Source organism: Populus trichocarpa, chromosome 15 (genome assembly GCF_000002775.5).
Source record: "Populus trichocarpa isolate Nisqually-1 chromosome 15, P.trichocarpa_v4.1, whole genome shotgun sequence".
Taxonomy (NCBI): domain Eukaryota; kingdom Viridiplantae; phylum Streptophyta; class Magnoliopsida; order Malpighiales; family Salicaceae; genus Populus; species Populus trichocarpa.
In genome coordinates, this window is record NC_037299.2 from 13,811,243 (window position 1) to 13,835,975 (window position 24,733).

At 32.0% G+C, this 24,733-nt stretch overlaps 3 protein-coding genes across 19 annotated transcripts; 2 read left to right on the forward strand and 1 right to left on the reverse strand.

Annotated features, from left to right (window-relative positions):
• Window positions 1-97: 97 nt before the first annotated feature.
• Window positions 98-1,474, forward strand: LOC7481808 (uncharacterized). Its single transcript, XM_002321789.4, has one exon. It carries the CDS (start codon window positions 290-292, stop codon window positions 1,244-1,246), a length of 957 nt encoding a protein of 318 aa, XP_002321825.1. The 5' UTR covers window positions 98-289; the 3' UTR covers window positions 1,247-1,474.
• Window positions 1,475-3,811: 2,337 nt separating this feature from the next.
• On the reverse strand, window positions 3,812-11,859 carry LOC18105927 (uncharacterized). Of its 17 annotated transcripts, XM_052447480.1 has the most exons (18): window positions 11,532-11,857; window positions 11,236-11,301; window positions 11,052-11,117; window positions 10,868-10,933; window positions 10,684-10,749; window positions 10,358-10,553; window positions 10,151-10,265; window positions 10,016-10,066; window positions 9,758-9,834; window positions 9,499-9,610; window positions 6,526-6,594; window positions 6,202-6,290; window positions 6,007-6,094; window positions 5,141-5,263; window positions 4,941-5,063; window positions 4,741-4,863; window positions 4,493-4,663; window positions 3,812-4,385 (listed from the first exon to the last, which is right to left on the reverse strand). In XM_052447480.1, exons 1-18 carry the CDS (start codon window positions 11,548-11,550, stop codon window positions 3,966-3,968), a joined length of 2,040 nt encoding a protein of 679 aa, XP_052303440.1. In that variant the 5' UTR covers window positions 11,551-11,857; the 3' UTR covers window positions 3,812-3,965. The 17 variants fall into 17 exon arrangements, with proteins under 17 accessions (XP_052303440.1, XP_052303445.1, XP_052303446.1 ...); XM_052447485.1 differs by lacking the exon at window positions 4,941-5,063 and having other exon boundaries at window positions 11,532-11,859; XM_052447486.1 differs by lacking the exon at window positions 4,741-4,863 and having other exon boundaries at window positions 11,532-11,859.
• A 5,165-nt stretch (window positions 11,860-17,024) lies between these two features.
• LOC18105924 (uncharacterized) lies at window positions 17,025-24,583 on the forward strand. Its single transcript, XM_006374599.3, has 3 exons — window positions 17,025-17,188; window positions 17,687-17,863; window positions 23,991-24,583. The coding sequence occupies exons 1-3, from the start codon at window positions 17,161-17,163 to the stop codon at window positions 24,368-24,370; spliced, it is 585 nt and encodes a 194-aa protein (XP_006374661.2). The 5' UTR covers window positions 17,025-17,160; the 3' UTR covers window positions 24,371-24,583.
• Window positions 24,584-24,733: the final 150 nt, after the last annotated feature.

The following is a 24,733-nucleotide window of genomic DNA, read 5'->3' on the forward strand; positions in this document are numbered from 1 at the left end:
TTATAATTTTAGTTAAAAAGGAAAGTACTACTGAATATATTATGGGAAGTATTTGATACAGCAAATACAAATAATGCAACAAAAACCACATCTTTTATACCAAATAATCAGGAGAATAAAAAACAAAAAACCCAAACTCATCAAATCCAATAAATCAATAAATATCCAGCTGCCTCCTGTCTTCCTTAAAATTTCCAGAATCCACCCCTACCTCTCTCCAAGCTCCTCTGTTTCTCTCTCTAAGAAGCTTTGATTTTTCATTTTCAGGAACACACAGCAAAAACCCACCATGGATCTTGAAACAGAAGAGCTACAATTCTTTACCATACCAGAAATCTTGAAAGAATCCATTTCAATCCCAAAACAATCACCAAAAACTTTTAAGCTAATCACCCTTGCTTTAATCTTTCCTTTATCTTTTGCAATCTTGGCTCACTCTCTTTTTACTCATCCTCTTTTTTCACAAATTCAAGATCACCCATCAAGGCAACACACTCATCAATGGACCCTTCTTTTAGTTTTTCAATTCTTCTATCTAATCTTTTTATTTGCCTTCTCTCTTTTATCAACTGCTGCTGTTGTTTTCACTGTTGCTTCTCTTTACACTTCAAAGCCTGTTTCTTTTTCCTCTACAATGTCTGCCATCCCTCGGGTTTTTAAGCGTTTGTTTATGACGTTCTTGTGGGTTTCTCTGTTAATGTTGGTTTATTATTCTGTTTTCTTTCTGTTCTTGGTGATTTTGATTATCGGTATTGATATTCAGAATGCCCTTTTGGTTTTGTTCTCTTTGGTGGTGATTGGTGTGCTTTTCTTGGTTGTTCATGTTTATATTACTGGACTTTGGCATTTGGCTAGTGTGGTTTCTGTTTTAGAGCCAATTTATGGATTTGCTGCTATGAAAAAGAGTTATGAGTTGTTGAAAGGGAAGATTCGTGTGGCTGGTGTTCTTGTTTTCGGGTACTTGTCTATTTGTGGATTGGTGTCTGTGATTTTTTCGACTGTTGTGGTTCATGGTGGAGATAATCATGGAGTGTTTACAAGGATTATTGTTGGTGGGTTTTTAGTTGGGGTTTTGGTGATTGTGAATTTGGTGGGATTGTTGGTGCAAAGTGTGTTTTATTACGTTTGCAAGAGCTATCATCATCAAGGGATTGATAAGACTGCCTTACATGAGCATCTTGGTGGGTATCTTGGAGAGTATGTGCCTTTGAAATCCAGCATTCAGATGGAGAATTTGGATGCTTGAGGTGGTGGAAACAGAGAGAAAGAGAGAATTGGTATCATGAGTAAGTTGTTATGTATGGAAAGAGTTGGCATCATGTGTAAGTTATGTTTGTAATCAACTTTTTTAAATTTGTCTTCTTCTCTTGTAATAAAACTGGAGAAGTACTTTTTTTTTTCTAGTTGTTTGTAATTAAACTGTCAATTTAACAATGATTCTATGTTGTTAAATCTACTGGTTGTCATTGCTTAACATAGTTCCTCTTGAATTGTGTATTTAATGGTTGACATTGCTTTAGTTGATACTTTGTGGCTTATATTTCAGTGTTTGGGTTAATCATTTGTGTTCAGATTATAGTCTTAATAAGAAACAGGTTATGCTTGTCTCTTTTCATGTTGAAATTTCCATCTTTTGGATTTCTTCAATAAGAAGTTTTACACTAGCTCGACTTGTTGACACTCTCGTGATTGGCTTGTTGATGATTAATGATAATTTTATATTCTTGGACGCGACGAAGCTGAAAGACTTTGCAAATATTTTGTCATGCTCTTTTTCATTGTTTGTAGATGTCAGTATTATGGGTTATGACTATAAAGACAGAATTAAGCTTTGATTGCTTCAATAGTTTTGTGGCTTGAAAGCTGATTGATGACTGTTAGACAAACGTTTAGTGTTTGGAATTGGAGTCTTTTAAATGTTTTCTCTCACGAGCCAAGATATATAAGCTTGCTTCTGTCCTCTTGTGTATTGAAGGTACATGCTAACATGCATCTTCGGTCTTATGTGGCATTATGAATAGTTGACTTAACATACCTGAACTAATATAGTGCTCTCTCTTTGGGGAACGTCATGTTCTGATATCCTATTTCTTTGTTTTGAATTCATGCATGTTTCTCAGTGACATGTTGGTTTTCCTTTCACGACTGAGCTTGGCATCTCAAAGAAACATCAATTTAGTAGATAGTAGCTTAGTAGGGCAAGTCATTCCTTCGAGTTCCATCCTAGTTTTCTTTTTGACTAATGTAGTGGATGGAAAATGTGTGTTCTAAGACTGTCTAGTTGATCATCAAAGGGTGGTGATTTTTACTACTGTGTGGTTTTTGGGAGGCTAGACACAGGTCTGCTAATTCTTGAGCACTTGTCTGTTCAATATGCCTCTTTGGGTTTGGATTATCAAAATCTGATCATCCCTTGTACTCTCATTTGTTTTTATGCCTAGTAAATGATTTTGTTATTTTCTTTGCATGTCACCTACTTCTTGGGGAGTCAAATCCCTTCTTGTGGACAGTATGAAAATATGCATGTTCCTTTTTTTCTAGCAAGTGAAGGAAACATAAACAGGGATGCTAATTCTATTGCGTTTGCCTCTTAGGCTTCTATGTTTGCCGCTATCTCTATTTCTCTACAACATCTTTGAACTCCCTTTTCTAGCTTGTGCTTCACAAACTCGTGCAAAATCGTTCCTTTTCCTAACCTGGCCGATCAAATTCATGATTCAGAAAAAGTCTTCTTCTCATAATTCTTCCCCTCAGTCTGTCATTGTTAGAGTAAAAGGATTTGTTAGAACACTCGTTCTCTAGATATCTTGGTGATTCATCCTAAGGTGTAAGAGATTTAAATGTCTTCTATCTCCCAAATATAAAATGAGGATGATAAAACCACAACAATTGATTTATGATTCTCAAATACTATTATTCAGTGGTATGACAATGTATTAGTAGTATCTCATTCAATCTTGTTTCTTACTGCTGTTCATTGTTTCTTGTTACTTGAAAGGCTGACGTGTTTTTTTTTTTTTTTTATATAACTACAATCAATATATTATCTTTTATAATTATTTTAATGAATTTTATGAAACTTGACTTCTTGATCTTTTGATTTCAAATCTCCTAAACACATTCTTTGAGGTACCTACCAAACGCTACAATTTAGTGTTTACTTTGCATGATTTTAATGTATTTTCTGCCTAATGTTTTGGTTTCCCATTTTGAATCACAATTGTACTTTTGTAAATTTTATATCATTTCAAAAAATTAAAATAAATTTCATCTCGTTCAACATCTTAAGATTATTCCAGATTTTTCATTTAAAATTCCAACCAAATGCTCGTTTTATTTTGTTCATTTATTTGACAAAACTAAAGTGATTTAGTTTTTATTTGTTCAAATTTAAAGATTCAACAAAAATAAAATATATTACTATTATCATATTAACAATAACATTGAAGATAATTATTATTATTTTCATTAATTGGTGTTATCACAAGGCATCCGGGTACTCAGGCGCTGGAGGGGAGATGAGGCCAAGACACCTTTCTTAGGCTAAGGTGTTGGAGTTTGAAGAGGCGCTACCTAGACGAGCGACTGTGCAGGGAGGCAAGCAGGTGATAAGGGCGTCACCTAATGAAATTCTCTTTGATTTCTGTTTTTTTTTTGTTAAAAAAAAGACTTATGTCTTGTCGTGTTTGTCTTCTTTTTTTTCTACTCGATTATATCATATAGTTGGAGCTTTGTATATGGCAAATCACAAAGACCATGTCATGACACATGTAGTTTGCAGGTGATAAGCGCATATGCAGTTTGCTATATATATATAAAGGTGTTTTTAGATTAAAATAATTAGTGGAATACACAGATGAAAGACATCACGTAAATAAGGAATGCACATTACACGGCCCTTCTTCACAGCGCATACAAATGTCCACATTATCAGCTTTTCTCCGAAACCTTAACTAGGATGAAACTCATGGCTCGCGTCGTCTAAAACTGAGACACAACAAACAAAAAGCAAAGGCTATAGGATAAATAGAAAACTGTGTAGGATTGTTTTGGTCTCGAGACAAATAGTGGTAGGCAATTATTGCAAAAACACATTGAGAGACGGAGAAAAGCAATTCAAGAATGTGAACAGGATTTCCGAAAAGCTTGTGAGGTGGAGCTCGATGATAAAACCAAGGTATCCAGCCCTTCCACTGCCAACTAACCTCTTCCTTTCCACCGGTGTAAGCAAGCTGAATTAAGGAGATGGCCATGACAGTGATTGACAGTATCATACCACATAGCGCATACCGGGGTTGACGCTGCTGAGAAGACAAGTAATCAAGAACCGCAGTTGCAATCTCAAACAGAAGGTTCATAGCATAGAAGATTCTTCTCAATAGATCCTGCTCCGGGAGGGTATTATTTAATTACTAAAAATGAAGATTTGTATTTTTCTTTAATTGTAATATACATAGCTATATGAAGCATTATTGAGATGGTAGATTTTGACCTTTTGATTGAATCCATCTGCCGGCCCGTTGTGTGTTCGTTTATAGTTTTTTAAATCAATCTGTAATACTGTCTGGTGATTTTGACCTTCAATTTGTAATACTGTCTGGTGATTTTGACCTTTAGATGGCACCAAGGACGCAGGGGGTTCAACTACATCCGAATTGCTTGCCTGGTGAATGCACCAACACGTTGATTGGGAATGCCAACGTTAATGTTAAAAAACAATTTCGAGATGCTAGTTTTAACCTGTCGATCGAATCCATCCACCTGGTCATGTTCTCGTTGATTGTTATTTATATCGTCCTCGGTGTTGCTCTCACTCCTGGGCACCAAGGACGCAGGGGACTCAACTGCCTCCGAATTGCTTGCCTGGTGAATGCACCAACACATTGATTGGGCATGCCAAATTTAATGTTAAAAAACAATTTCGAGATGGTAGTTTTAACCTGTCGATCGAATCCATCTGCCTGGTCATGTTCTCGTTGATCGTTATTTATATCTTCCTCGGTGTCCCTCTCACTCCTGGGCATTAAGGACACATGGGACTCAACTGCCTCCGAATTGCTTGCCTGGTGAATGCACCAACTCATTGATTGGGCATGCCAAATTTAATGTTAAAAAACAATTTCGAGATGGTAGTTTTAACCTGTTGATTGAATCCATATGCCCGGTCATGTTCTCGTTGATTGTTATTTATATCTTTCTCGGTGTTGCTCTCACTCCTGAGCACAAGGGACATAAGGGATTGAACTGCCTCCGATTTGCTTACCTGATGAATGCACCAACACATTGATTTAGCATGTTAACGTTAATGTTAAAAGAAAAGGCCCCAACAACGGTATAGAGATCCAATACAAATGGAATCATTATCAAGGTCTGCTAAATCTCGAAACCAAATCACAAATTCATGTGCACTTGACATCTTTGAGAAACCTAGTTTTAGGTTTGGATTATCTAGATCAGGGTTGTTGTTTCGAGCTCTTATTCATTAGAGTTTTGTATCCTAAAAAAGGCTTTGAATCCTTTCAGAGAAGCTAATTTGGACAAAAACAAAGGTTTTTTATCTTTTTTGTTCAGGTTCGTGCTAAGATCTCTCTAATGGAAGAATATATTGAAATGCCAAAATTGTTTACACATTCAAAAAAATATACACATAAGTCATAGAATATGGACTACAATATAGCCTTTGTTTCCATTCAAAATGGACCGTTATATATAGAATATTAAGACTTATATGAAAAAATCACTAAATCCGAGGGATCATTTCGATATTTGAGAGGCTCCCACTGGCACCTCCTAGTCCTAAGATCTGACGTGCCTTTGTCCATTTCATCCCAGTATGCTCTTTTCAAGCAAGCACATAGGAACGCTACATGCTGAAAATAACAACTATATAGGCCAAACAAAGCATATCAATATACATGAATTGGATCGGCATGAGAACAGGGTTTTTGCAGGCAAGGGGATGGAGGAGTATATATAATTCTTCAGGAGAGGGTAAATAGGACATACTAGTTCAAGATATGTATTGCGTTCGTGACGCAGCTTTTCCCTTGAGCATTCCAGATGCTCTACTGTTTTTCCATCGCCAACGTCCAACCTCCAATTCCAAAGGGAAATTTGAAGTGTAGAAGAAGAACGAGAAACGAAGGCATTTATGCACAGGTTTAATAAACAAGGATTATAGAATTCATTAGCACTTGTTACCAGTAGAAGAAAGGTTGGCCACCACTGCTAGTCATCCACATCTGAAAGTAAAAGTTTAAATTGCGTCCAACCCGATGGCGTGGATCAATCTGTAAAATAACATTGTTTCATAAATGGTCTTAACCAAAAACTCCATGATTTTACTTATAAATTTAAAATTTCATGAGGTTGAAAGAAGAAGCTTTTCGTGCTTCCTATAAGTTGATTTAGCCAGATCAATTTAATTTACTCGTGAAAACACAAGGAAAGAAAGGGTACTTGTCATTGAAAACAGTTAACTTTAGTAGAATAATTAAGGTTTTCCACAAGAATGTATGAACTCACAACTTCCAGCCAACGTTGCAAGGCTCCTTTCCAGGTCTTCCAAGCCTTCGTAAGCTCAGATATCCAATGCTGCAAAGCCAACACAAGAACAATAAATGAAAGTAAATAAAAAATATCCTAGCAAAAGCACCTTTACACAATGCTAGAGTAAAGCGTAGCGCGACAAGGAGGGTGATGGTGCAGGAATTTATATATATATATATATATATATATATGGACGCGCAGCAGAGGCTGTCATGTGCAGCCTCGGTTGGGCTGCCATCCAGCCAAATTTCCTAGCCTTATCATCCTAATCTCCGGTGCAAGCCGACGTGACCACTATATCATCGCTTGTCATCACTTATCTTTAACATCACGTCCGGTCTAATTATGATTTATTTTTGTTTTTATATTTTAAAAATAATTTTTAAAAAAATTCAATTTTTATTTTATTTTTTTGTTTTGAATTAATTTTTTTTGTTTTTATATTATGTTAATATATTAATATAAAAAATAAATTTTAAAAAATTTTAAAAATATATTTTTAATATATTTTTAAACAAAAAATATTTTAAAATATAATCATTAGAGACAATTTGCTCCTTTGCAACAACAAACTACCTTACTTTTTTTTCTAATTCTAAAATATCTATAAATAACAAGAATGATCAAGTGTAAAGATAAGACTCTTTTAAACAAAAAATACATTACTAAAAAAAATCTAATACCATTAGTGAAGTCATGTACTCCAACATATATTTTACTATAATTACTATATTCCCCCTCCATCATTTAATCTTTCATTTAATCTTTTAACTTGGTTCATGGGGTAATATAGTTTTTTTTATTATGATATAAATGTTTTTTAAAAATTATATGAGGTCATACTGATAATTGTGTTTTTTAATACACGGTAAAAATATTTATTTAACCCTTAAATAAAATAATTAAATGCCTCCTACTCAAGAACATTTTTGTATTTTTATTTTTTATAGAAATAATGTAATTACTGTAATATCCTTAAAAGACATAACCAATTAAACTCTCACTCAATGTTTTTTTTTTTCATTTTACTTTGTTTTTATTATAAATTTCAAAGGTATTAAAGGGCATTGTTGTAAATTATATTTATTAAATATAATTTAAAAAGGAAAACTTGGCAGTGCCACGAAATTCTGGCGGCATGTAAGGGGCTATATTGCCACCTAACGCCGCATTCTGAGAAGGTATTTGAAAGGTCTTAGCGTCCACGACCTAATAAGGCAACCTGTGTCACACTATTCACGACAGTTTAGCGTTGACAACCATTTCTTTTCCCCTCTTCTTCTCTCTCCCTACCTAGATTTTCGTGTTGACCTTTTAAAAATTCAAGAATAACCCTTTAATTTGTTGGTTCTTCATAGTTGATCCCTTTTCTTTTTATTACTATTTTTTAATCTTGAATGATCTATAAATTGGTGAGCCTCTTCAATTTCACCTCTTAATTTTTCTTATCTTTCAAATTTAGTTTTTCTTCTTTCGATTGTTATTTTTTTGTTTCGATTTATTTTTTAAATTGACTTTATTTTGCGATTTCACCCTTCTTTGCTTTTTTTCTCTTATCAAATTTAATTTATGTTCTTTCGATTGCTAATTTTTCTGCATTGAAAAGTTTTTATTTGGGATCATTTTTTAAATTGGTTTTTTTTTATGATTTCACCTTACTTTTTTTTTCCATTAAATTTAATCCATATTCTTTTGATTGTTGATTTTTTTGCTTTGACAAGTTTTTAAAATTTTTATTTTTAAATTGGCTCACAATAAATTTCTTGATTGGACCCGGACCTAAGGTTTCACGGGTTGTGAGTTTTTAAGAATTGACCAGGTTTAGAATGTTTGCTTGAGTTCCCTTGGTTTTTACATATGTTTTTTTCATTTTCAACTCATATGATTTTTTTAGTATTTAAAATCTAGTTCTTATTACTTTAATTTCTATTTATTTTATTTGAGATCTTGTTTTTTTCATTAAATTGTATCCTCCTTTAAATTTTTTTCTATTAAATTTTATCTTTATTCTTTTTGTACTTTTTTATTTTTAGTTTTTTTTATTGATCTCATCATTCAAAATTAAACTATTTGAGAACTAGAATACTTCTTGATTGAAACTGGGTAAAATTTTTTATGGGATGTGACTTTTAGAGATTAGATTAGGTTTAGAAGATTTGTTGGGTTTGCTTGGTTTTTTTTCCTTTTTATAAATTGATTTTTTCTTATTTTTTATCCTTTTTTTATAAAAAAAACTTTTTTATGTTATTTTTTTTAGTTTGATTCTATTGGGTTAGCCCTCTATTTTTTTTATTTCACCTGTACTATTTTTTAATCTATAAATAATCTATTATATTTCAAATGATTTTAAATTTCACCCCTTATAATTTCTTAATCTTTAAAGTTTGATCTTAATTATTTTAATTACAATTTATTTTGTTTGGGATCATTTTTTTTTCAAGTTTCATCTTCTTGTTTTTTTCATGTCTATTTTTATCCTTAGTTTTTTAGTTATTATTTTTTATTAATATTTTTTTTATTTCACCCTTCAAAATTAAATTTGTTGAGAGTTAAGTTTTTTTATTGAACCCAGGTTCAAGATTTCTTAAGTGGCTGGTCTTAAAGATTAAATCAAGTTTAAGAGATTTGTTTGAATTTGTCTGATTTTTATTCTCATTTTTTAAGTTTATGTTTTTTTATTATTATCTTTTTGTTTTTTGGTTTTTGTTTTCTTATTTTTTGGGTTTGCCTCCTATGAGTTTTTTTTTTAATTTTACCCTCTATGATTTTTTTAATTTATAAATAATGTATGAAATTATAAATATTTTACATTTTGATTTTTTAATCTTTCAAATTTTATCTCCTTTTTTTCGTTGTTATTTAATTACAATTATAGGCTCAATAACGAGTCTTCTCATTCATTTTTTAAATATACATAACTTATCCAAAAAAGAGAAGAAAAAAAAAAACCTGAGTTGATGATGCCGTATTCATTCTTAGTTGAACAGATGTTGGCTTTCCAGTGGTGAATAATGATTCTCTTCTCTTTAGATCACCAATTTTATATGAGTCAAACTTCGAACTACAAGCACCAAAATCTCAAATGAATGGAACTTCCAGATAAAAATTCAAGCTTGAGATTATAGTATTGAAAGAAGGTAAATTAATTTATTTATATCACTTAATTTTAATGCATAAATATATTTCTGGTTTTTATGATGCATGTTACCTCCCCAAGAAACATTGATCGCCCCAGATCAGATAAAAAAAATGTGAATTCCAAGAATAACGAAGTCGTGGATCAATCTGTAAAAAAAAACATTGAGTTAATCTGTAAAGTAGTTGATCAATTAATCTTATTTGATCCAATAATTTAATAAGTACGAGGTTTAATTAACACAAGGATTAAATTGACGAATTGAGAATAACACGTACAGTGCTGAATATATAAATGTATTGAAACATAGAAGTTTGCATGTTGGCTTACAGTTTCCCAACAATGTAGTAGGGCTAGTTGATCGCTGGATAGCTTACCATACTGGAAGCTCAAGAAAAGTATTTTGTAAGTACTTGTTTTACAGACCAAACTCCATTTTTAAACAGTGGAGAGCAAATCAAGTACCTTGTTAAATCTTGTATCTAACCATTTCAAGAGTGACACGATATGTTTTTCACTCTCGATGTTTACAGTTATTGCAAGTTTACCCACTTTTTGGGTATCAGACAGGGTCGTTTGCCTGCAAAAAGTTCACACTTCAAGTGAATAAAAGAACTCGCATCTCACAGAACAATCACAAGAGAACATGGATCATATCTACATGACACAAACCATAGTAACTCAGCCGCAATTATACTGTCTGCTAGGTTTCGTCTGGTCCGAAAACCTCTGTAGTGTTTTTGAATCCTAATTGCGGCAGCTTCACTCATGACTGCTAGGATTCGTCTGGCCCGAAAACCTTTATAGTATTTTTGAATAGTTGCGGCGGCGTGATCTCTTTCAGGGCTGTGGCTCCAGGAATAAGTCGCTGTTTTAGAGAGTAGTAGTGCCCGTTATGCTTTTTGTAGACAATTGAATTTACCGCTAATAAAAATTATTTGGCAAATGTGTGTGTAGCTGATTTTCTTCAAAGTAAAATACATAAACGAAGAATTTACCGCTAATTTCTGCTTTTTCTTGGGAGCTGCTTGTACCATTGACGATTAAAGTACTGTCTACAGTTTCTGCATCATCAGAAATCAACAATAAATGGATATAAGCTAGATATAACAAAAATTGTCAAAACTACATGTGTGTGTAGCTGATTTTCTTAAAAGTAAAATACATAAACGAAGAATTTACCGCTAATTTCTGCTTTTTCTTGGGAGCTGCTTGTACCATTGACGATTAAAGTACTGTCTACAGTTTCTGCATCATCAGAAATCAACAATAAATGGATATAAGCTAGATATAACAAAAATTGTCAAAACTACATGTGTGTGTAGCTGATTTTCTTAAAAGTAAAATACATAAACGAAGAATTTACCGCTAATTTCTGCTTTTTCTTGGGAGCTGCTTGTACCATTGACGATTAAAGTACTGTCTACAGTTTCTGCATCATCAGAAATCAACAATAAATGGATATAAGCTAGATATAACAAAAATTGTCAAAACTACATGTGTGTGTAGCTGATTTTCTTAAAAGTAAAATACATAAACGAAGAATTTACCACTAATTTCTGCTTTTTCTTGGGAGCTGCTTGTACCATTGACGATTAAAGTACTGTCTACAGTTTCTGCATCATCAGAAATCAACAATAAATGGATATAAGCTAGATATAACAAAAATTGTCAAAACTGTGTGTGTGTGTGTGTGTTATTTGGATAATATATAGCCCGTCGTTGCCAAAAACGTATTGAGGTAGCTGGATCCATCGCCAACAGGAAAGCAGAAAACAGCCAAGACATCATCATATTTTTCTTTATTTGAGAATCTGAATCTTATTTGAAATGGAAAGGAAAGAACCAGATGCAACGCTCTCCATGTCTTCTTTTCTCTTCCCTTAGCAACCTAAACTTTTGGAATGTTAGGAGTAATGCCGACCCAGTTTATTATGAAGGCTCAACTTTTACCACCCAAAAATAAATAATGCAGAAGGAAAGAGCTGCGAAAGAACGCGTAACCATAGAAAATTTTACGAGCCCTTCAAAGTAAAAAAAAGGACAGGCCTTTCACGGACCAAATAGTGAAAAAATAATCAAAACAAAAGGAAAGAGTCGAGCAATTCATGTCCCTTATGAAGAAAAAAAATAATGCAAGAAGACTAACACAGTGGAGGACAATTACAAGAAAGCAAGTCAATGAATAAAAAAAAGACTGGACTTTAACCAGCCCGAAATTGAAATAATAAACAAAACGGAAAGAAAGAGTTGATCGTGGGATATATAGTTTAATTAGTTAGGTTTAGGGTTTATTTTTTTAAAATTATTAGTTTAAATTTTATAAATTTTAGAATAATTAAAAATTTATATAATTATTAATTTTAGTACTTTAAAAAGTTAATCGAGACACGTAAATAACGTTGATATTTACAATTAAAAAAAATAATAAAAAGAAAGAAGAATGCAAGAAGACTGACACAGTGAAGGACGAGTAAAAGCAAACACGTGTAAAAGAAGACTGCCGACTAAAAGCAAACACGTGTAAAAAAAGACTGCCTTTTACCGATTGAAAATTGAAGAATAATAACAAGACGACGAGGGGACGCACGCCTGTTGATCAGAGAACTTTTGGTCATGTGGTCACAGAGCGGTGACTACACATATAATGCGTGGTGTTTATGATTGCTGCTTTGTCACGCAAGACATATGCTAAATATTTGACTGTTTTGCTGCGGATTAGATTTATATATATATATATATATATATACACACACACGGAGGCGGAGCAAGAAGAAAAAAGTAAGGGTGGCTAAATTAAAATAAATATTTTAAAAAGATTAAAATTTTAAATATTTTACAAAGGGAGAGGCTGGGAAAAATTTCCTTGCAGGGCCCGGGGCCCCTGCCAGCCTCCCCCTGCCTCTGCCACTGTATATATATATCCACGAGTTTTTTCAATATATTTTTAAAATTAAAAAATTTTCAGTAAAAATAAATTTTTTTTTATATATATAATCAAATAAATCAAGAACTATTTGTATTAATAAATAAAAAAACCATAAATAATAACTAAAAATAAAATTAAAAAAATAAAAGACAGACGTAAATAAATATATTTAATCTCACAAAACGGGACATTTATGTGGTTATGTTTGCACATATTAGAAATATTAGCTGAAAAGAAAATTTTTATATTTTTAAAAATTCTATACAAAAGATAAAAAAAATTATAGATAAATTAAAAACAATTCTTCAAAATTTAAATGCATAACCAAAAAAATATTTATTATTTAAAAGAGATTCTCTAAAAAAAATCAAATCTAACAGATAAAAAAAATTGAAAGATGATGAAATTAAAATAATAATAATTACAATTTTATAAATTATTTTAAATAAAATAAATAACAATATAAAAAATAAAAATCAAATTTGATAGATAAAAAATAATGCATGAAGACTAACACAGTGTGGAGGGCATTTACAAGAAAGCAAGTCAATGAGTAAAAAAAGGAAATTGAAATAATAAACAAAACGGAAAGAAAGAGGTGAGCAATCCATGTCTCTTCTGAAAAAAAGAATGCAAGAAGATTGGCACAGCGAAAGCAAACACGTGAAGGAGTAAAAAAAGACTGCCTTTTACCGATTGAAAATTAAAAAAATAATAACAAGACGACTATGGGGACGCACGCCTGTTGATCAGAGAACTTTTGGTCATGTGGTCATTACTGGCTGTGAGCGGTGACTCCACATATAAGGCGTTGTGTTTATACATTTTGGGCAGTGTCCTCTACCTCAGGGAGATGGTTACTGGCTGTTGTCGGTCCGGTCGTCAGCAATACCGGTTGCCATTTGCTGCTTTGTCGAACTCAGTGGGTGTCAGAGAATGATCGTGGTTACTTTTTAATTTTTAATGTGATTTTTATTTAAAAATATATTAAAAAAATATTTGAGAATTAAATTAAAAAAAACACAATTCATCTATAATAAAATGTAAAATAATGAACAGTAAAGCAATACACAATGAAAACAGTACGTCATTTAGGTTATAGGCAATAAAAGAAATATGGAAAGGTAAGGCGTGCTTCAAAAATGCGTTGATAGCAATAAGAAATAATATCTTCATGGAAAAACAAGACAAGGAATGGAAAGGATAATGGAAGAGAATATGTGAAGATCCCAACAAGGCCTTCCAAGTTCTCCTTTCAGAAGAAGGCTATATTTTGAAAAGAGGCAAGGGGGAACAAAGCAATATTCACCATTGGAGGGAGGGGTCCATAAATTATAAGAGCATAGTGGCACAATGCATTCACGAAAAATGTTCACCAAATACTCTTATAAACTAGATGAACAAATGGAAGCTTAGTAAAAAAATATTGACGTGTGTTAAATAGGGTAGCTAACTAAAACAATCATAATGTGATAGTTAGATTAGATTAAGTTTTTTCTAGAATATTCAACATGCCTTAATACTTCCTATGAGGTTTGTCCGCAATTGATGTGGTCGAGGTTGGGAATACCCATAAATGAGGCCTATAATACATTGTTTTTTAGTTTTTCATTATTCTCAATGCTATTATTAAATTTTAATTATTTTTCTAATTAGTTTTTATTTATTTTTTTATTAAATATTGCGTCATGCATACACACAAGCTTCCGCAACAATCAATTGCAAAACAATAAGGGGAAATTTCGAGAGTTGTCAAAATTAAAATTCATTAATTTTTATAAGGTTACAAAAATCATAAAAAATATTTTAAGATGAATTGTTTCTAGAAATTTTTATATATTAATTATGATGAATTTTATGACCTCTATTTCGAGACCATGTTGACTTCTCCTTTGACAAGTCTTCTCAAGAGGGGTACGAAACTCTTATGGAATAAATGCCTACACAAAGTCCCCTAGGAGTATTAATAGGGGATTCTTCGAAGATCAAGTCAGTATTATGAATATTTGTATAAAAAAATAACATTAATGAAGATATTGATGAGTTTTTATGAAGGTAAAAAAAAAATTGGGGAAGAAGATCCAAATATGAGGGGGAAGAAGTTGAGAATGTGTTTATGTCCCAAAATATGTCTCTCTCATTTATGTATATTCCTATTATCTTTTAAATTACCTGATTTGAACTGTCTCATGAAACGTAGGAGGGGTATAAAAGTAATCTCGTATGAGCAAGATAATATTATCTTATTGCTCGTACTATCACATCTAATTAATGTAAACATGAGCTGCTTGTTCGTATTTAATTAATAGGATTATGATGGCCATCATAATTATTAACACAAACTCAGGATATGGGAAGATTAGTGTAAAGTGACCCTTCAGTCGCGCACTTAACTTGAGAGACGTTGGGTTCAACTCACACCCTGAGCCCAGAAGGAATCGGGTCCAGCTTGTGACTGCACCCAAGAATGGTCAGGGACGGCTGTGCCACAGCCCAACATGGAGCTGGGTGTGGTCGCATCCCTAACCCAATATAGAATGGAGCCCGGACATGTCCAAGCTCAACATGGGATAGGGTGTGGATGCATTCCTCGCCCAATATGGGATTGTGCGCGGGCACATCCTTGCCTAACAGGGAGTTGAGTGCAGTCATGCTCATGCTCCACTTAGAATTTCACACCGAAAAAGATATAATTTTATTTTGAATTGTTACTTTCATATGTTGGCTTTTAAATGAGATTAGTTTATAGAAACCATCACCCATCCATTTCATTATTGTTGCTGAACCCCGAATCAAAAGATCACCAGTCTGCCATGAATTGTGCATCCATGATTTTCTTTTCCACATGCTTTCCTCTCCAAATAGAAAAGCCAAAGTATTGAACCACGTTAGCTGTGACACCTGTAAAATGATTCCTTTTACATATAATACCTCCACGAATGACAGCACATAAAGCATAAAATTACACCGACCTCAACTAGGTAGTACCTTTACCTTTTCTGCTGGCGCTCCTCAGTTTACCACAAACCCAAAGGAAGCTGATATTCTTTTTAATTCCCATCTTATTCCAAAGTTGTGAGGACATGCAAGGATGCAATTTCAATCTAAACAAAATTTTCCAACCTATTTGTTTTTATATTTTAAAAAAATTAATTTTTTTATTTTTTTCTTCAAATTAATATGTTTTTGATGTTTTTAGATATTTTAATGTTTTAATATTAAAAATAATTTTTAAAAAATAATTAATCATTAGATACAAGAGAAAAATTCTAAGAAAGATGGAAAGATACCATCCTTTTCGAGCTTCTACTTATTACTTGTAGTGCATGTAAAACCATAAGCTCCGAGAAAGATTGATATGAAGGTATGTTTATACTACAAATAAACAGTCATGTATAGTTTAATTCAGAACAATAGTTGTTTGTTATGTGTTTTTTAGCAAATTAGCCGCTAAAAACAAGGGTTGCCTATATATACAATTTCTTTGCAAGTTGTTTTTTGCAATTTATCACTTTCTTTTATTTATTGCAATTTATACAAATTAGCAAAAAAAAATATATTTTTTTAATTATTTTGATGTAACAAAAACTTTTATAAATTATATTATTTTAATATATTTCCAAATAAAAAAATATTTTAAAAAACAATCGATATCATAATATCAAACACTACGTAAAAGATCTGTTTTCTCTGCCATAGTTTTAGGGTATCTTTTTAAAATGATTTTCAATTAAAAAATATTAAAATAATATGTTTTTTATTTTATAAAATATATTTTTAATATTAATATATTAAAAAAATTTAAAAAAATAAAAAAATAATTTAAAACTATTTTTTTTTAAGTATGATTGACTGTAATGATAAATATAGCCATAAGATTAGAACCTCCGATTTCTTACATGAAGAGACGAGAGATAGGGAAATTGAGATATTGTTTGGTTTGGTCATGATGTGACCGTGTTTTTTAAAAAATATGGATTATTTTGCCTTAGATTATTTTGTTCATTGTATTGATTAAAAAAAAATTATAAAACAAAAAATATTATTTTAATAAATTTTAAAATAAAAAATATTTTAAAAATTAATTATTATCACAATATTAATCATTCATAAAAAAAAAAGCTGGGGTGCGGTTGATTCAATTATAAGGATAGAAAAAATTTTAATATTTATATTCATGATTTTTAACTTGGTTTAAATTTATTTGAACTATTTAACTTAGTTCAATTAATTTTAAACTTTTAAAATAAAAATAAATTATATCTTTTTTTTTCTTTTAGGCTAATTCAGTTTTTTTTAGTTTAAATTTGCAGTTAATTTTTTATTTTATTTTTTCAGTTCTATTATTTTTCGGTTTTTTTTCCTCCCAGCTATTCATAGGTCCACGTTGGATAAAACAATTTTTAATGATGTCATAAAAAGACAATGGAATCACTTTGGAAAAAAGTTAAATAATTTTTAAAACTGGGAAAGATGAATGGCAAAATCATTACATCAAAAACCTCAGAATTGGAGAACCAGCTGATAAGAATCGGAGACTGCCGATATGTCGGATTCTCAGAACAGCACGCTGGGTAATTTCTCTTTCCGTTTCAAAAATTCAGAATATGTTAATTCTATAAGCTGTTTTAGGGTTCCTATCTATTATAGACTTACAAAAATACTTCCCTGGTATAAATCGAAAAAACTATGGTCTTAATCGTAACCTTTTCGTTATACCAGCGATGTTTATGAACTAATTCATAAGAGGTTTTTTGTCAGTCCTGGGGGTTGCATGAGTTTTGTAGTCTTAGATGCCAAGTTGGGAGTTCTGGGTTAGGCAGTTAGATGAGAGATTTTGATGAGTTTATAGCAGATCTTGATTTGCAGTAATTGCTCCTTCTAGTGAATTTAAGGATGATGTGTGTTTAATCTTGGTTCGAGAGGTTCTTTGTCATCATTTTCCTGTTGAATTTGATTCTAATTCCATGAAATGGTGCACAACTTGATGTTCTTTTAGATACATGTGAATATGCTATCTTAAAAGTTAAGAGCTGTTTTATTTACCCTATTCTGGTTGCCCTTCTGGACAGCAACGTTTCATGGTGATGACAAGATGGAAGAGGACTCTGGATCTATGGGATTGATTGGTGAAGTTGTGGGTTTTGATGATAGAATCCAGGAAGAACAAATGCATACCGGGAATAAGGAGCACTCTTTGAATAGTCTCAATCCTGTAAATCATGTTCGTGAGCCACGTCATAACATAGGTAATGTTTTCAGTTGTGCACGTGTTGAAATGAATTGGCTGTAGAGTATTTTACTGAATGCTATTCTGAACCAAATCGTTTTGCATTCATACTAGAGGCAACATGCTATTGAATCCCGAATTGCACCATCTGCCCCGAAAGGTTAGCCACAAATACCAGCCATTAGAAGCGTAAATCTCCCAAATCAAAATTCTCAAACTCAGCCCAATGGACAAAATAAAAACTAGTACCCCTTGCCTGCTAGAAGTCATTGTTAGACTGAAAGCCAGAAAACAATAGAGAACCTTCAGTGACCTATGTACCCAACTTTAGAAAGGATGATAATCGTAGCTGAGTTCTTCACGTTCTGGTTTTATCAACCAATCTACTTATGTTATAGAGGTATAAAGTATAAGTAATAAGTATATATTGCAAGAACTATGACAACATCATCTTTTTAAGTATGCATCAATGACTCTTAATACCTTCTAAGACCTGGATGGTCTTCCAAAATTCCCACCAGACATGTTGATCAAGCTATGATATTGATTTTCAGCCAAACATTATGCAAGTATAACATGTGATTTGTTTAATTGCGTTGAAACACTTCATCTGATGGGTTTTAATTATGTACCTTGTTATCAGTAATGTCATAAATTTTATGCTAAACTCATATCTTACTCTTGAGTTGTGGCTTAAATTGGTGAGTTGGTTTAGGATGGATTGGTAATTGCATGGTGTGGTGTCCTAAACAAGAATGTAATGTGTTGATATATTTTGTTTAGGATAAGGACTTTTCTTGTTAAAGTTGGACTTGAAGTATGTTTTCTAATGAAACAAGGGCTTTATTGCTAGTATAAATAGAATGTGTTGTGGGTAGTTTATGTGTGCCTCCAATATTTATGGTGTGTAGTGGCAACCACAAATCCTGATAGGAGAATTCTTTGGCGCTCCCCATGGGGGGTTTTGTGAAAGGGTTGCCCTCTCGTCTAGTTTTACACAATAGTAGTTTACAAGTTTACAAGGCCTAGCAGACATGTAGTGGAGATTGCTTGGATCTAACCGGGTTTTGGGTAGTCAAGTATGTGAGTGTAATCTCTATTTTGATAATGAAGTTTTGTGGAATAGGCTTTGCCGATCTCTATTTTGATAGTGAAGTTTTGTGGAATAGGCTTTGCCGAACAATGTTATATTTCGTGTCCCTTTTATTTGTGTTACTATTTGGTTTGCTTGGGTTTTGCACAACACATACTATTCCTATCGGTGGCAAGACTATTTGCATTTCAAACCAAATGCAGTACTTTAATAAATCTTACAACACTGGGGCAGCCGCATCCCGCGTAGTACAATTAATTGGAAAGTGTCCTCAAATCCTCCATTGCATTGTAGAAGACAACCTCGACCCTAAATTCCAACTCCTTGTCAAAAAAAAGCATAATGCGTCACCATCCGTGGAAGCTTTTCACATCAAATCCAGTAATTTTGGATGCTGACTTAGATTCTCAAATTGAACCCCGTGTTGAGAGTTCTTGCAGTACTAGAAATGTTGTAGAAGCTATCAAGCGGTCAGTTGTTTGCAGCTTATTTGGGTTACTCAAGAGAATTTTCATATTTGAATGCAACCACTTCCTGGCCCGGTTTCCTGTTAGTTCATGATTTGTCCGAATAAAAGTCATTTGTTTATTTTATTAATCCGGTATTTCATTAGGTTGATTAACCAAAGAGATTCCTATTCAACTTTCACATAAATATTCCACTTTTTTTTTCTTCTTTTATTGTTGATAATAAATTCTATATATATTTGTGCGGCCTCTTTTTCTAGAAACATGTGCGAATTTTGCAATTTGAAAGGGTTCTTTGCTATCAAATATTGATTTCTTGATTAAAGATGTAACATCCTCAATATTTGGGTACAAATTCCTTTATATTAAGTCTGAAAACAATGTAATTTTTTTTTACTGGTTGATGAAACGGTCGACTGGTTTATTTGATAGTTCAATCGGTCGACCAGATCAATCTGAAGTTATCCATATTTCTAACTGATTAAGATTCTACTAAAATTTCAGCGGAGTCTCTTTTGTATTTGGGTCATCCCAAGTATCGATATCAAAATCATATCACATATAATAACTCTTTATAATCACAAACACCACAAACTCATCACCCCATTTCTGATTCATTTACCCTGGATCTCATCTCTTCGTATCCATCATTTCATAATTTGTTCTCTTCAATTCATGTCACTAAGGCATTTATTAATTTCACATCCATCATAATAACAAAAACATCAAAACATTTACAATAAACTCCACATCAACAAACACTTGATTAAGTACATATAAATAGTTACTACTCAAATTACAATGACAAATATAATAATCATGCAAGACCTTAGCATATATAGGTTTTAAATAACAAATACATTATATCACCTTAATTAGTCGACGATAATGATAATTGGTAGTTTAATTTGAGGATATGTAAATTACATTTCAAAATAGAGGATCCAAAATTACAATCCACATTACAACTAATAATCCACAATTTCCTAAATCTACACAAAAGCAACAACTAATCATTACTCTGGCGAACTTCTGAGTTACCTGTAACAAAGTCAATAAGTTTTACTAAGTCACAAGTTAATATCTCATTCAACACATAAAAATGAAATAATCAACTTTTTATCTAGACAATATTTTAATTCATTCTTTATTATCATCCAATTTTCTCTTTACATAAATTTAATCAACCCTAAACAAATCTTGTAATATTATAACTCAAATAATTGTTCCAACATTTCCTTATTGAAGCCAACAATTCAATACTCTCTTGAGAACTCATTATTTCAACATATCCATCTTAATTGTCAATCGATCCGGCATTCACATTTGAAAAACAATAATTCGATATTCCTCATGAATACCAGTTTCTCCGGCAAATCCACCTTGATTGCCAATCATTCTAGCATTTTTATTCAGAAGCCAATAATCCAGTATTCCTTAATGAATACCAAATAATTCTCTCAACTTACATATCTTTCTTTCCATATACACTATCAATATCGCTATTCACATTTTCATGGATAACTAATTCATAAGTAAAATTTTTGGAAAATTATAAGGAAAAGTACCATAAGGTACGAAGTACTTACCTGCAGTCTGACTATAAGTGGCTCCACCAGCTCTTTGAATCACCTCAACGGTCTCCTCTACATCGACATGTTTTTCAATTAAGTATTATTATCATATAACAACATACTCCTTATTTATCGTATTATTCTTTATAATTCTATTATATTCAGGTTTTTCATCAATACATTCTAATCATTAATTACAAACAAATTTAGGATTCCTTCAACTTTGATTAATTTTACACAATTCCATAAAATTTACAATTTTCTCTAACAATTTTTAATTTCATCCTTTTAGGCCCAACCATTCAATTATTCAATATTTCATCATTTCATTAATTCAACTCAATCAAAATTATTATTCACGTGATCAATATCATAAATGTGAAACTTCCCCCTTTTGTTCTCTTTATGGACGACCCCTATGGCTTCCCTACCTATCAAAATTTCTTTGTTATTCTAACATGTTTTCACTCTTACTATATCCTACAAGAATCCTAGAAACTCAACTTCTAAGAAATCCATTTTTCCCTCCAATTTCATCTCAAGAACCCTAATTCAATTTTTTGCTAGGTTTTACTCAAAATCAATTAACTCTTGTTCAAATTGATATAGAGGGGTTCCAAACATCTTACTTGGTTACAAGATGTATTTCGAAAATCAACCAGTTGAAATTTTCCAAGGCTTCTCTCTTTTTCCTCTTCTTTCTTCACACTCTCTCTCTATCTATCTATCTTAATTTTCCCTTTCTTTTATGATGTGTTTTTTTATCTTTCAAAACCCTCTCTTTTCACTCCTAAAGCTTATTTTCTAGCCTTTCAAGGTGAAAGAAAGGAAGAAGAAATGAAAATGATATTCTTTCTCTTCCTGCACATCGTTGGGTTATAATAGGGACAATAGCCAAAACAGTCTCACTATTTTGAGAAATGGTTTGACCGTTTTATTAAATTAGTTTACTCGTTTCTTAAAACAGCTAGATCGTTTTTGGTTTGGAAAAATACACATTTTCAGCTATGAACTCTTCTTCTTTTACTTTTTTAACCCGCTTTTCTCCAATTTATTCTTTTCATTTCATTACACCATAATTTCTATTATATTATTATTTTTAATTTATTCCGAGGTTACAAAAGAGGGAGTGTCTTTTTAAACGGTTTAAGTTTTTGTGGATAGTTATCTTATCCGATTAGTAATTGATATTATTAAACCCGATCCAAACCTAACATAAACCTAACCCGAGATACACACACACACATGTAGAACATTTATATTTTCGTAATACAATATAATATTTAGATATTTTAATATTGACATAGTACACACACTTATTTTATGTTAAGCAATAAATTATACTTAAATAATAGATATTCATCTAGATGCTTGAAACTCAATGGATAAGGTATAAGGTATGAATATCTAAATTTCCTACTGTTGTATAATGGGTTGGGAATGGATATGATGAAACCTAATCCATGGGTACCCGTCGGCATTCTGAGTTTATTGTTTCAGCTTTCACTCTATGCAAGTTTTGGCCATTCTCCTATAATTCTTGTTTGTGCTGAATTGATCACAACGATATATCTAGCTAGTAAGTCATTTATCTCTTAAAAGTGAATTAATTCATTTTTTTTCAATAAATATATAATTCAAATGATACCATATTCATTATTATACACTAAAAGTAAAACAATTTAATCCACCTATACTTACCTCCATCTCCATGAATAAAAAAGTGGCTCCATGCTCATTTTTATTTGAATAATTGAAGACATACTTGCATAAGATTTGGTTATTATCCCTACAGACACCTCTTGTTGTCATCTGTCATGTGGGAAAAGGGAAGCGGTGGAGCTGCATGGTGGGCTTTCAATCTTATTAACCCACTAAACTACATGTCATTTTGAGTTAAAGTGACAAACTACTCAATATTGAGTTAAAATCACGTGTTAGAAGTTAGAACATAAATTTTATTCTCATTTCTTTTTAGATAAATAGTTTAACAAGACACATGAGGAATTTTGGCATGGTATTTGAGTGTATTGGAATATAATTAGTTCGGATTTGAGTTTATAATTATATCCAATCTGATTTTTTATATTTTATAAATTCTAAACCCGACTAATTTAGTTTTGTTTTGGAACCGGGTGGGTTGGATATATTGCATTAGGGTAAATTTCTTGTGAATATTACATATATTTACAAGTTGAGCTTATATTATTAATTTTTATTAGTTCGTATTTAGAAGTGGACTTACAGCATAAAATATAGATGTCATGACACCCTTAATGTTAGTTTTAATTTTCATACTTTACACCACCATTAAATTCTAGTTATCTCTACCTTCCTCTCCAACAAAGAAACAAGCTCATTTTTGTTACGCTAAAGAAATCTAATAGGAAGTCCACTAATAAAAACTTTTAAGGCGAAACATTTCTAAATAAAATAAAAATAATTATTCAATCCACAAACTATTAAATATAAATACAAAAGAAATATAGGGTATATGTATTGGGTCGGATTGATCGGGTTTAAAAAATCTCGACTCACCGCACATCGTATTCAATTCTTAATTTTTTTTTATTTGTAATATCCATATTTATTAGGTTGAGTTGAGTCAGATAACATTTAAGCACCCCCTAAATGCACGTGTAGAGATACCAATTTAATCACTAGAGCCAAGCTTAATCAGACCTCATTCTCCTATAATTCTTGTTTGTGCAGAACTTCTGTTCTTATCACAACGAAATGAAAGTCCTAATATCAATGTGATGTTAAAGTCTATTGGCTTCTCTTTCTTTTTTTCTTTTCTTTTTCATTGGTGGAAAATGAATGGTTAAAAATGTTTTTTTTATATTAAAAATAGGCATTTTTCAGGTAATGTAATGCTCAGGAATATCTTGATTTTTTTTTTAAAAAAAAAAAACAATGTTTCATCTTGCATTTTTCAACTTCCAATTCTAGTTTAACTTCCCGAAATTTGGCATAACTTGTCTACTTGTCACCGGCATTATTCTCTTTCAGACACAACAGCGGAACCATCAATTAGGGAACCATCAATTAAGGTCATCTCAAAAAGTTTGTCTCGGACTGACATAGAGGAAAGACTGAGCGTTCCTGCAAGTTGTCTACACTTTTTCCCAATGCCTGAAGGTGTAAGAGAAATTGAGTTCCAAGCAATCGACACTCTTGGGAAACTGTGGACCTTTAAGCTATCCTGTCGCTCTGAAGGACCTCCTAAACCTGTTATCGCTGGGCAGTGGCTTAGTTTTGTGAAGGATAAAGGTGTCAAGGTAGGTGATACCGTAACAATATCTCAGCAAAATAATGGAACGAATGAAGGCCAATACAGCATTTCAGTGTCCAGAAAGCTTTTCAATGTTTTGGCTACCTTGCCAGCTTGAGCTTCTTTTCTGCTGCCTAGCATGAGCAGCTCAGTTGTGCATATTGCCCGTGTTTTTTTATTTTTCTTTCGCTAAACATATTGCTATGGTTGTCATGTTTATCTCCTGCACAAGTATGCATTCTGCAGAGTAATCTTCTTTGAAGTGTGGCCTTGACTCTCTCAAGTAAATCTTTCAAGAAAAAATGCAAGTCTGATTTTGTTTGATGTACAATTTGATAGTGAAGTGTAAAAATATTAGAACATGGTGTATTTTTATGCTGAAGAAAACAAATGATGAAGAGATTTGTTACATGTTAAAATTCTTAAAAAAAAAAAAACCAGGCTTAAAATATTTGATTTTATTTATTAATGTCTCTATAAA